The sequence below is a fragment of the Echinops telfairi genome, unplaced genomic scaffold, assembly GCF_000313985.2.
Source record: "Echinops telfairi isolate 266 unplaced genomic scaffold, ASM31398v2 ScPeMD7_70;HRSCAF=299, whole genome shotgun sequence".
NCBI classification, from domain to species: Eukaryota; Metazoa; Chordata; class Mammalia; order Afrosoricida; family Tenrecidae; genus Echinops; species Echinops telfairi.
Window position 1 is genome coordinate 41,546,698 of NW_022103968.1, and position 12,486 is coordinate 41,559,183.

Here is a 12,486-nt window from a genome sequence, read left to right on the forward strand (position 1 = left end):
ATAATTTCACTTAATTCATTCAGATAGGTCACAGAGGCTTATAAAACATTGTACTCAAAGTACAAAACTAAGTACTTTATGCACTCTTTAATACTGTCTTTATCTCTTTGTTTTGGTCCTCAGCTAACAAACTTCACATAAATAAATTCAAGAATAACAGATAGGAAAAGAAGTAGGAAATCATTTAACATCTGGAAGTTAGAAATACATTTTTGTTAGTGGCTTGCTGATCATTAAGCTGTAAGAAAAAGCAATATCTGTCTAAACTGTAGTCCAAACAGTGAAGTGAATAGAGGGAGAATAAAAAGTAATCGTAGGAGAGTCAAAAAAAGAAAGGAAAAATTATCTTAATAAACAAAACCAAACCTTTATTTGGGAATATTCAAAGGTTTCTGGTGAAGAATATTCCGTAAGAACCATATGGTAAAAGTTAAATAGAAAGGAATTTAGTTTGTGAAATACCGAAAGGAAGAAAGGCAACGTTTTTCTAACGGCTTACATAGGATAGCCTTTCTGGGAGAGGCACCAACAAATCCTGAGTCTATTGATGACCTGTGATTATGAACAGGTCAAGGACGCATCTCCAAGAGGTATTGTTCATCTTGTGTTCCACCCAATGTGGCCTAGTATGTGGTACTTGTCAACTGAACACAAAATAAGGGCCCACAGCCTAGGTAGGGTGTGAGGGAAACTAGGACCAGAAACAGGTTGGATAGTCCGAGGTCTGCATGGGGAGTGGATTGGGATGACCGTGGAAGAGAAGGTGGTGGATTCCCCTCTGTTCTTTGTGCTTCTAGCCCACTGCCACCCAAGTAGACACGCCTAAACCTTGCGGGGGGGATTGATACTTCTTCAGTTTCTAAGGAGTTCGTGCTGGTAGTTGACATATTTTAAAGTGCTGTTGGATTAAAATGGGACCCTAGAGGCAGAAATGGACTGTGATCTGCAAGGTCAGCAGTTTGAAACCACCAGCCACACAGCCAAAGAGAGATGAGCTCTTTCCCTCCATCAAACAATTGCAGCCTTAGGAGCTCACAGGGGGACGTCTACCCTGTCCCATATGCGGATCACTGGGAGTCTGCATCGACTCAATGACCGTGAATTTGATTTTTGCAGTGTCTGGTATTTCTTCTTCCCCTTGCCAAGGATATCTGTGTGAAGAGGGGATCGAGTATATTCTTTTTCTTGATTTTCCCTTTCAATATCAGAAAATGGGAGGAGATTCTGTAAGGAGAGACAAATGCAAACTCCTTCTACAGTTTATTCTAGGCTCTTCTAGAGGCTTTTGGTCTCTGAATTTTTTTATTTTTTCACTTCTGGTTTTGTTGTGCATGCCTCTTCATTTTTAGTATGTCACTTTATTTTATCTTTCCTGCAGAGTCAAGGAGAATTAGGGGCACATAAAGTGATAGTCTTATAAAATGAATCTAAGTGTTCAAGATAAACACTGCTTCTATAGTAACCCCATGAATTCATTTTTTAAAATCAACTCTAAGAAAAAGCTGGCCTTTTAAGACATTATACATTTTAGGAATTATGGAATGTTCTTCTGTATTTGCTATCTAATCAATTCAAAAGTAACTTTTATGTTTTAGTCTATAAAAAAAGAGGCAGGGTTTGGAGGTCAGAAAAATTCCAATATTGGTAAAGCAAATACAAGCATAGCCTGATGGATGTATTTATGCTTTTTATGAACATGTTCTAAGAAATGCAGAAGTTTTCAAGATGCCTGCATAATGAAGAAAACAGATCCAACAATCACTTTAACTGGGTCACTAAACTCAGTTGGATACTGTCCTCTCTGTGGGAAAATGTTGTAGTTGGATAAAAATGCTTGTCACCTAATTCCTTTCTGTCTTCCAATAGCTATATTAAGATTACTGAGGGGTGACCTTAATATTTTCTTTTAAAAAGTATTTATCACAAAATGTACTTAGAGTGGTATACTTGTATTAAGTTTTGCTTTCAACAAACATATTTACAGTATATAAAAGTATATTTACAAAATACAAAAAGTGCCATATCACTAGTTAAGTATATATGTTTTTACCCAGTTGGGAACTTATAGATGAGGCCAAAGAGAAGGTAAAATATCGTGGCATTGTGTAAACACCTGGGATCAGTGTTCACTTTTACTTGTCAATTTGTTTTAGGAAATCTTGGGCAGGGCTGAAGTTTCTGAACAATAATAAACTGTATCGAACATCCTTGCTTTGAATGCTGAAAAAATTTACCTAAACTGCCAGTTTTCTATTTTGGCTTTTAGTTTACAAATGGAATTCTGGAGAATCTCCAAATCCTTAGGGATTGCTAAACTCAACTCTAAAATAGAGTCATTTAAATTACAGTGAAAATCCACACATCTGAAATCATATTGAGGAAATATTGTGAAAAGCTGATCTATATGATTGGAAAAAAATGTTTTATACCTTTAAGTAAAACAACATAATCTCTTGCCAAGCAATCATCGATAAATAAGCTAAAATTTAATTTCCACCTCATCATCAAAAAGGAAAGGAACTGTAGTTTTTCAAATGGGGCAGGCATCATTGTTTCCTTAACCTGAAGTGGCTTCCCAGCAGGGTGGGGGACAATGCTACCTAAATCTAGTGGTGCCCTGGTGTGTAGTGGGCTACACACTGGGCTGTGAACCTCAAGGCTAGTAGTTCCAACTGTGCTCGGAGCCTCTTGGTGGGAGATCGATGAGGTTATCTGCTCCTGGAAAGATTCATAGCCTGAAAACCCAAGGAAGCAGCTGTATGCTGCTCTATCAGGTTGCTATGAAACAGAATCAGCTCACTGGCAGTGGGTGAATCTGAATATATAAGCACCACCTGGTTTGGCATGATACAGAGTAGAGGTAGGAGCAAAATGATTATTTTGGGAAAAATATTTTGTTACAGTTGGAGGTCTAATGTGGTAAGAGGGAAGCATTGTGTGGTAGTCACCTAAGCTGGTTTCTCTAGTCTACCCAGACTAACACACATTGCCATTTGGGAAGAGGCAGCATTTTCACAAGGGGGCAAAAATGGATAGCCAAACTCATGGTTGTTCCCTTTCCTCTTAAATAACAGTGGACTGATTTTCATTCTCAAGCTACTGATTGATAAAACTCCAAACCCCAATCCTAGATGTTTCTAACTGACTGGTTTGGGCATTTTATTATTACACATCTAGCTGACTAATTTGAAGTGTTTTCGACCAAGGTTTAGGAAGCAATTAAGTAAGAAATAATAGGAAAATGGGTGGTGAAGCAACAAGATACAGCTTTTAAGTGGGTGATAATTTCTTAAATCCCCCAAACCAAATTTTTATGCAAAGTGAACCTTTGGTTCTAGGCTTGATTTAAAGCAAACAAACAAAAACACTCCCTTTCTGAATAATTTCAAATTCATGCTTCACATTACTGAAAGTAGACTCATGGGCATTATCTAGAATGTTCTAATGGAATTAAAATCATTCTCTGGAAATGATGAGAAAGAAACAAACCAACCAGGTTGAGCCACTTGAGTAAACCACTTGCCCCTGCACACCAATCATGCAGTGGCAATTCCAGACGCTATCTTCATAACACTTGACCATTGTCTTGTGTTGAGGTTTCTATGCTTGTACTTTTAAAAATGGATAACAAACTAACCTGAAGTAATTTTCTCATAAGGCAAATAGAAGATGAATAAATCTTCTTTTTCACATTGATCAACTTGAAACTCCTCTGGTCACACCTTCGATTTCACACCGATTACACGGCTATGCCCCTTTCCTGTTTATTGTCAAACATGTAAGGAGCATAAAACACAAACTCAGGTCTCTGGCGGAGTGCTGACTTGTGCCTAATAGAGAATTTTTCGTTTGACTACCTTTGGCCCATGAGTCTGTCTGAAGCCATTCTAAATAATATTCAGATTCATACTTTTAAATAAGATATATTTAGGCAAAAATGTGATTTGGCTATTTGTTTTACTCTAGATACCTTGTTGCTTCAGTTTTCCAACAAAAGTGAAATAGGAAAGAAAACTATCAAGGAGTAGAGTGAATCTACACAGCAGGACCGTTCCCAGGCTTAGCTGCCCTTTGGAATCACCTATGGACCTTTAGAAAAGACGGATGCTCAGCGCCAGTCGGAAAGCCTTGGCATTTTGATGTAATTGGTCTGAGGTGCATCGTTGACAGTTTACAATGTTCCCCAGGTGATTCTTAGGTGCAGGCAAGTCTGGGAGCCACGGCCTGGACTATGATGAGAAGTCACATGAATGGAAATGGGAAGCACAGGTGTTTTCCTAGTTTCAGGTGTACTTTCAAGCTTTTGATACCTGATTGGAGAAAACAGAACCAAAGAGGGTCTGTAGGAACTGTGGTTTTTAGACCACAGAATTCAACCCAGGTGTTGACAACATTCTCTGTGCCATAGCGTATTTCAGTTTACCCTTGGGCTCTATGGAATTTTGCACGTATATATATTTCATTATTTTTTTCTCATGGAGCGTCTTCTACTGTATGTCTTAATACATTAATAACACTACAGTGGTAATACTTGATGCTTTGAATTTAGATGATTTTTGTTTTTGAAAAAAAAAAAAAGTCAATCATTTACAGGTCTGGTAAGCCAATCGTGCCTCCTGGTGTTTGTACCACAGCCTGGTCTCAAATATTCCTGGAGAGGAGGCCTAGGACTGGAGGTGATTTTGGTAAATAGCACTCTTACTAAGTGTCTGAAGAAACAGCTTCATCTCAGCAGTGATGTCTATATGGTTTGCCCATGGTACTTTCAAGACCAAAGAACTTAGATATGGTCAAGCTTCTTGTACCTGCTACTTATTTAAGGTAAGAGGGAAGGTAGAGGGTTACTTGGCAGATTGAATACCGTTGGATCTCACAGTCTGTAGCTAAGCCCGAGCTACTAAAACTCACACAGGAGGCAGAAGGGTGTCCGGGGAACTGCAGAAAGATCATAGAAATAAGACTAAATCTTCTCTGCTCAGTTTGTTTGAAATGACTTCTTAGTCAACTCGTTTAGTAGAGAAAAATATCAAATGATATTCTAAAGACTTGTTTTTACTCCCTCCTCCCATATTTGGTAGAGGGCCAAGAACAATGAGGGACACCCCCAATGAGATGAATGATCGAACAGCCATGAGCATGCACTCAAATGTACCAAGAGTCATGAAGCCATGCCAGAGCAGGCAATGCTTGGTTCTATCCTACATAGGGTCCCGTGAGCCAGAGCCAACTTGACAGTAACTCAGAGCGACAATCTTTGATGATAACGGAGTTGAGCAAAATGGGACTGGGTTGGAACTAACTCAAGGTGGCCAAGGCAACATCTTGAAAACTGAGAACAAGTCATTTTAAACTGGAATAACTGGCTTCCTGAGAACCATTGGGTGGGAGTTCTAGGGGCAAGTGTGTGGGCTGATGAGTTTACTAAACAATAAGCAGGGTTTGTTTCACCATGTCTGCAATATATCACATCAATTTCTGGGGGGATTCCTCAGGGGCTGCAGAGGACAGGGTGATCCAAATTTGTAACAAATTGACAGGATGGAATGTTCAGACTGAAGTGATGCTAAATCTATAACATCTTCGATAGCCTTTCATGAACTCAGGTCCGCAACCGGACGCCCACAGAGTAGTCAATAGTGAACACAATTTAAAAGAATAGTCCCACTACCTGCCCTTTGCTCCTCTGTACCTTTGTGTATCACAAAATTTCTGGCAGCCAGGGGTTAAGACCATGGAATTTACTTGACTCCCATTGGTGTGACGACTGCCAAGGGACTGATCTGCCCTAATCCCGTGCTGGCTAAAAGGTCCCTCCCCAGTCATTGAGGATTTGCAAACATAATCCCAGGGCATCCAAGAACCCTGGAAGAACAGCTTGTGAGGACAGTGGCTCTTTAGCTTTTGGTGTCAGACAAGAAGCTTCCATTTGATGTGACTTAGGAAGAATGTTCTCATATTGTGAGTCTACAATTAGGATCAGCAATATGGTCTCGGGAGAGACGTGACTTTAGGAAAAACACTACTTTGTCATCACCGTGGGACTGCCGTAGAGGTACATTTCTGTCACAGGGAGTTCTGTGGGTCTCCGTCCTCAGTCAAAAGCCATCTTCAGAAGGTTCCATATCCATCCCCTCGGGCAGCCAGTGCGAAGGTGGGGTAGACCTCATAGGTTGCATAGGCTGCCAGGTCTTGTCCCAGGGTCACCGCATGCTTGAGCTGCGCTGCAGACACAGGCGCGGCGGCATTCGGGACCGCGTATCCTGGAGAAGAAGGCAGAGGATTAGCTTTGTTTATGAAAGGGACTCAAATCGACTCACTTAGGACTTCGCGTCTGCTAGCAATGTGACAATGCAACATTGCTTAACGTTAAGAATTGAACTGGACACTTTAAAAGGTGTTTTCCAAAGAATAAAACCTCCACCTTTGAAAATCCTCAACCAGGATTCTCCAACTGGGTGAAGTTACTTGTGTCGGAATACTCTCACAAGTAGAGACATACAAACATTGAGGTGGGCGATCAAGGTGTAGAAGTAGGGACCCCAGTAGGGAAACTTCTGTAAACGTTTTTCTTCTGTTGGTAGATAACAGCATGAAAGGAAAATGACCTAACTTGACCACAGAAAGCCCGATCCCATGATGGGAAGAGCCCCTTCTTTTGGACCCAGCAAGAAGCCTCTCTCTGTGGATTCAGAGGTGATGCGGTTAGCTCCTGCTCTGACAGCCCAAGGGTTGGCAAGCCAAGGAAATCACGCGTGGTCTTCCATTTTCATATCGTGTCTAGCTGATTGACCTTCACCTTCCACCCTAAATTTTGTGTATTTTGTTGTTTTTGTTGGGAACATACACCGCAAAGCATTCTTCACGGACTGGCTAGGGCCAGGGATGACGTCCTTTGAGGTGGGCAATCATTCTCACCCTCCTTTTCTGAGTGGTTCCTCCCTCGGTAGCACAAACTCACTGTCCCCTAGTTTTCCAAAGTGCTGTTGTCAATTTGGTCCCCTGTAAAGAGTTCTTAAAGGAGTGACATAGTCAAGGTGGTCATTTTCAGTAGTTCAGCTAAACTCTTGTTAGGTGGCAGGGGCTTCTGTGGTGGAAGGATGATTTCAGAGCAGTAGTTTCAAGGGTCTATCCATCGTCCATCACTCCATAAAGTCTCGTCTCCTTGATAATTTAACATTCTGCACTGCATTTTCCACCCTTTGATCGGGATTCTGCTCTGGACTCTTGGATCACAGGCTCTGTGAGAGTAACTGGACACCATGCAGTTTTTTGGTTGGATGACAGAGGTGCAGTTGGTCATGGAGGCAATTAGCCTCACCGTCCATATCTGCCTTCTCGTATCGTCCCTCCCTTTCCCTTGGTTGCTCCAGGTAAGTAGAGGCCAATTGTTGGGCCCGATTGTTGCAAGCCCCAGGTCTACACAATAAACTAAGATGTAGACCGGAAATACTAAATACTTTATTAGGCCTATTAAATGGGATATGGAGTGCTGTTGGTGTCGTGGTGATGTTCTGGGTTGCGATCAGCATGGTTGGCAGTTTGAAGCCACCAGCAGCGACTCAGGAGAAAAATTGGGCTTCCTACTCCCGAAGATCATTCTGGAAACCCACTGGGGGTTGTTATGAGGCAGCATTGACTCGCTGGCAGTGAGTGCGTTTATTGACTAGGATGTCCCATGGGACCACGGCCCTACACTTCTAAACCAAGGAACCAAATCCCGTCATGCATAGGCAGCTTCAGCAGCTGTTCATTTTTTATCATAAACATATCACACATTTCCTCCCAATTAAACGAATCTTCACTCTGGAAGGAGGGTATGTAATTCCTATTGCTCAAAAGCAAATTTTTTTTTTTTGGCTATAAATTCCCTAGACTCAAACTTGGATGTTTTGGAGGCTATCCGAAAATTGTGAAAAATGACAAGAAACAGGAAGACGTGTGCTTCGGTAGTGAGCAGAGATCTGATTAAAATGATCCATTGGGTTTATGTGCTGTGGAAGTCTGCCGAACACAGTAGTTTGTTTGTTTTTGTTTGTCTTATATCTGGTAGCTTCTGTGGAAAAGGCGACAGGAGACTGGCTAGACCAAAAAAAAAACAAAAAACACCATCTTTTTAAATCACTTTTTGGCTTCTTCACTTTGGGCAGTGATGCTGACTAATACTCTATTGATGTTTGGTACATTTTCTAAGGAATGGAAAATGTGTTAGTAATTACTGTCATCATTTGGTAAACAGTAATTCTAAAGTAAGTACTGTGTGTATCAAACATTTTTATCTCTGGGAATTTTATACTTGATTTTGTCTACTTTCTGAATCACAAGGGACTCGTGTTTCACAAAGATGCTTCCATTGGAGCCCCGGAGCTCTGCTTGACTCCACAGGAGAGTTGTTCCAGAAGCCTGCCAATTCCCCATCATTCCCAAGACAACTCTCATGCCCTCAATAGGTTCAACTTCTTGCAGGAGTGAACAGAAGTGAGCATAACATGACATCTTCTTGAGTCAAAGCAGATCCTCTCGAGTGTGAAAGTCAAGTTTAAAATCCCCCTGACAGCCTGACAGAGGCTCAGTTATGTTTAGATACATTCCAGTGCAGCGCTCTGCCAGAGAGGGACTTTACCTCCAAGACAGAGATGGTGGCGTGAGCCCCCCCATGCACATTGGAACACCAGTTCTACGGAAAGCAAGCCTGGTCCTAGCGCTGCCGAAAGGAGGGGGTTACCCTCCCCGGTGTCAACAGTTGCCTGGGCAACGGTCCAGAGACTTGCCACAGGGCTGCCTTTTCTTCCAGGGACACAGCAAGAATGAGGTCACAGTCACACGAGCAGCAGGATTAGTGTCACGCTCACTTGCTGGCATCCAGGAGACATTTGCAATTTTTGAGAAATGAAACAGAAACCAACTCAAGTTTTTGTGGACGTGATTTATGAAGTTCTCATAACCGACACCCAACCAACATATGAATTAACCAATCCACAGGAATGTCATCTTTCTAGGTCTGGTCAGACCTCACTAATTTGCCGTATGGGCATCCTGCTGATGCAGTGACAAGTCAGGATGACAACCCGAAAGACAAGTTCATTCCTAGAACAATGCAATCGCTCCACCTGCTGAGGAAGAATTTCTGAAACCGATTTTTGTGTGTATGCCTAGTCCCCTTTAATTTCTAGTAGGTTCACTTTTTAATTATCTGCATTTATGGTGGGTACATAATAAATAGGGAAAGTCCTTTTAATGGGAGCATGTTGATCCTCAGATATAGGTCAGGCCATCAGCACATGTCCCCAACTCAAATTACAGAAGAGATCAATGGGGCCTGTTATTCACCTATTGAAAAGATCTGTCTCTCTCTCCTATCACATGTACTCGAAACAGCTGAAGAAAACTGTGATCTACACATTTCTTTCAGAAAGCAAAGTACAATAGAAGATTAGAACTGGAGGTAGGGAGCCCAAGGATCATTTAAAAGCTGTTTGAGCTATGGAAAGCTATTAAATCTTTCTGATATTCCATTTCGTTGTCTGTACAATAGCCTGTATAACAAAATCTCAGTCATTTGATGGGGAGAGAATATAAAGCAGGCAGGCCTGGAGCACATAATAAGAGCTCAAGAAAATATCAGCTATTTGCAGGTTACCCAAAATTCGCTTACCTGAAGTTAAAAACATAAAATAAAAACAAACCAGACACAGAGAGATTTCATTGTCCCAAGATGAAGTTGCTTAAAACTGAGCTGGGGTCAGAACCCACTTTTGCTGCCCAGCCTAGTTCTCTTGTCTCACAGACTTGAATGGCTCACTCTGTCAGACTTGTTGGTTACAGAAGGTACGTGCTGGAATGATTAGAAATGGAGTGCGGAAACGAGCATCAGCGGTTATGGTACCGCGGAGCAGTTCCCAAACACCCCTGCAAGATCCTGCTTCTGGTAAATATGTCCATACCTGGAAAGGCAGCAGCAGAAGCAACAGCTGCCGCCGCTGCTGTTTCGGCTCCATCAGTGGGGATACCGAGGGCCTGCAAGGTGTGCTCTGCCGCATATGTCTTGGCTTCATCCACATAGGCACTTAGCTTTGGAGGCGTGAAAGGGTGGCTATAAAATACAGGCAGTCAGAGAAAGCATTTTAAACTTATGCGACAGAATCAGGTGTAAACCTAAGTTCCTGCTAGCTCTTGGAGATGAATAAACTCAGCTTCTGACTTAGGACAGGGTAGAACTGGTCTCTAAGATAGCAACTCTTTACAAGAGTAGAAAACTGGTTTCCCTCCCCTGCCCTCCGCCCAAGCAGTTGGTGGTTTTGAACTGCTGGCTTTTAGGTTAGCCTCCCAACCCGTAACCACTACACCATCAGGGGTCCTGGTTGGATGGTGGATGCCACCCTTATAGGTAGCACAGCCATCCCAATGACATGTCGCAATGTTTGCATTTAAATTAAAAAATACCACAGTAGATTTTAATATCAAGTGACTGAATACACTTCATTCACAAACAACTCTTATTCTAAAATCTCAATGTTCAGCCGTTTGGAGGAGGTACACACATTGCAGGGTTCTGGCTGGCCAGAGCAGGAATGGTGATTTTGTACAAGAAGAGTTGTCTTTGGTCCTGTCCAATGGCAGTGTGCAGCTGGTACACTGGTTGTCCCCAATTATTTTTCTGACAAATTTCTTCTAGTATCTACAGGAGTTAAAAAAAAAAAAAGTGATTCTCCTTTCAAATGTCACATTTGCATGATTTCTCTAGTTTTCAGGTTTTTAAACTCTGCTCTTCAAATTTTAATACAAAAAGATATAAAATCTACATAGTTTAGTGATTCGTAAAATTTGAACTCAACTTGAACCCCATTGATGTCTATTAATTCATACAAATAATTTTCACGTTTATTCTTATATGTTGTTAGCTCAGTCCATTAGCTGGAACTTTGTAATCAGAGCTTAATTTTATTATTTCTTTTTTAAAAATTGATTAAATTCTAAACATTTCATGCTCTAGCATAACGCGTCTAGACTTACTCCTGCTTATTATTGTTCAGAGATTGCAACCTAGGAATATATTCCTAATCTCCTCATTCATCCATAGGCTTTTAGCCTGACATTTTCATAAAAGTAGAGATTTAAAAAAGTGTAAGGGGCTAGTATACATTGATGAGCATTAGTGGATGGGTGTTGCCAGTTATAATCTTTATTTGATTGGCATGATACTACTTCCAATTTTCATGGTTATCGAATTTTTAGCATTGTTTTCTTTTCCTCTTCTGCCATTAATTACTCTAAACCAAAGTTTAGTAGAGGCCTAGATTTTCCTCCCACTACTTGCCAATCGGGTTGTCATACCATGGAAGATTGCAAGCTGCTTTGATGAGGGGAGGATTCCACTGGTATTTCAAATCCCAGCTATGTCAAATCCCAGCAGGGCCATCCAGGGTGCAGTTAACAAAGAGAGGAAATAGAAGTAGGTGGTCCACTGCTGAGGGATTAGCCAGATTGCTCCTTAGAAGTGAGGGTGGTGAGACTTTTGTCTTGTAAATTTAGGACATGTTATGGGGCAGGAGAGGGAGGGGGGCGAGTCCTGGAAAGGGCCATCATGTCTGGCAAAATTAGAAGCTCGGTGACCAGGAGAGAGCTCCTCAGTGAGACGGACTGGCACCGGCTCTGACAACGGGCTGACTGAGGATGGCGCTGATGGGCGCTGTCCTCAGTGGCTCTAGAGAAGGGGCATTATGAGTTGTCACTGACTCCACGAAACCTAAAATCAACCACATTTTCCTCATCTTGAATAAGTTCTGGTGGCCCACAAGGCCTGATTAGTCAGTTGATTCAGTAAACTGCAAACAAGGCACATGTGTGAGAAAATAACTCTATGGGTTAAAACCATGCCCTAGGAGGTGCCTGTATTTTGCTTCTTTCATTTGTTTTAACACTTATTTAATTGCGATCACATGAAACTTTCCAGCTTCTTAAATTTGCAGATTACTCTTAATTTCTTACAAACATTTCAAATACTCTCAGTTTTGCAGTATCTACAAAATACCCCGGGAGGCTCTTGGTCAATGGTGAATGGTTGGAGCTGGCAGATGGGCTGCCTGCTCGTATATACCAGGCGTACTAACACCTGCTACAGGAGTGTCACATGCAGCTATTCACTTTGCAGGGCAGGTAGTTCCCTGGCTCTTCTGCTTGGAAATTCATAACTGTGCTTTGTAGTTGTTTAGGCTCCATCTATTGGTCGGGGCTGGCATAGTCATCAATTTCTAAGTCAAGAGTTGTGGAAATTCAGAAACAAGCTAATTCAAGAATTTTCAGAGGCTTATAGGTAAACCCTGTTTCCCAGAAAACAAGACAGTGTCTTATATTAATTTTTGCTCCCAAAGATGCGCTAAGTCTTATTTTCAGGAGATGTCTTATTTTTCCATGAACAAGAATATGGTACACATTTATTGTTTATTGTTTTATTAAAAGAGACCTCGCACTTCCTGTCTGCTCCGGCTG

At 41.6% G+C, this 12,486-nt stretch overlaps 1 protein-coding gene across 1 annotated transcript in view; it reads right to left on the reverse strand.

Annotated features, from left to right (window-relative positions):
* Positions 1–5,723: 5,723 nt before the first annotated feature.
* The window catches only part of A1CF (APOBEC1 complementation factor), a 92,626-nt gene continuing 85,863 nt past the window's right edge, over positions 5,724–12,486 (reverse strand). The window contains exons 10-12 of the mRNA XM_004701367.2: positions 10,539–10,675; positions 9,942–10,090; positions 5,724–6,260 (exon numbers count right to left, since the gene is read on the reverse strand). Coding sequence (XP_004701424.1) covers positions 6,109–6,260; positions 9,942–10,090; positions 10,539–10,675 — 438 coding nt within the window. The 3' untranslated portion in view covers positions 5,724–6,108. The remainder of the gene's footprint in view (positions 6,261–9,941; positions 10,091–10,538; positions 10,676–12,486) is intronic.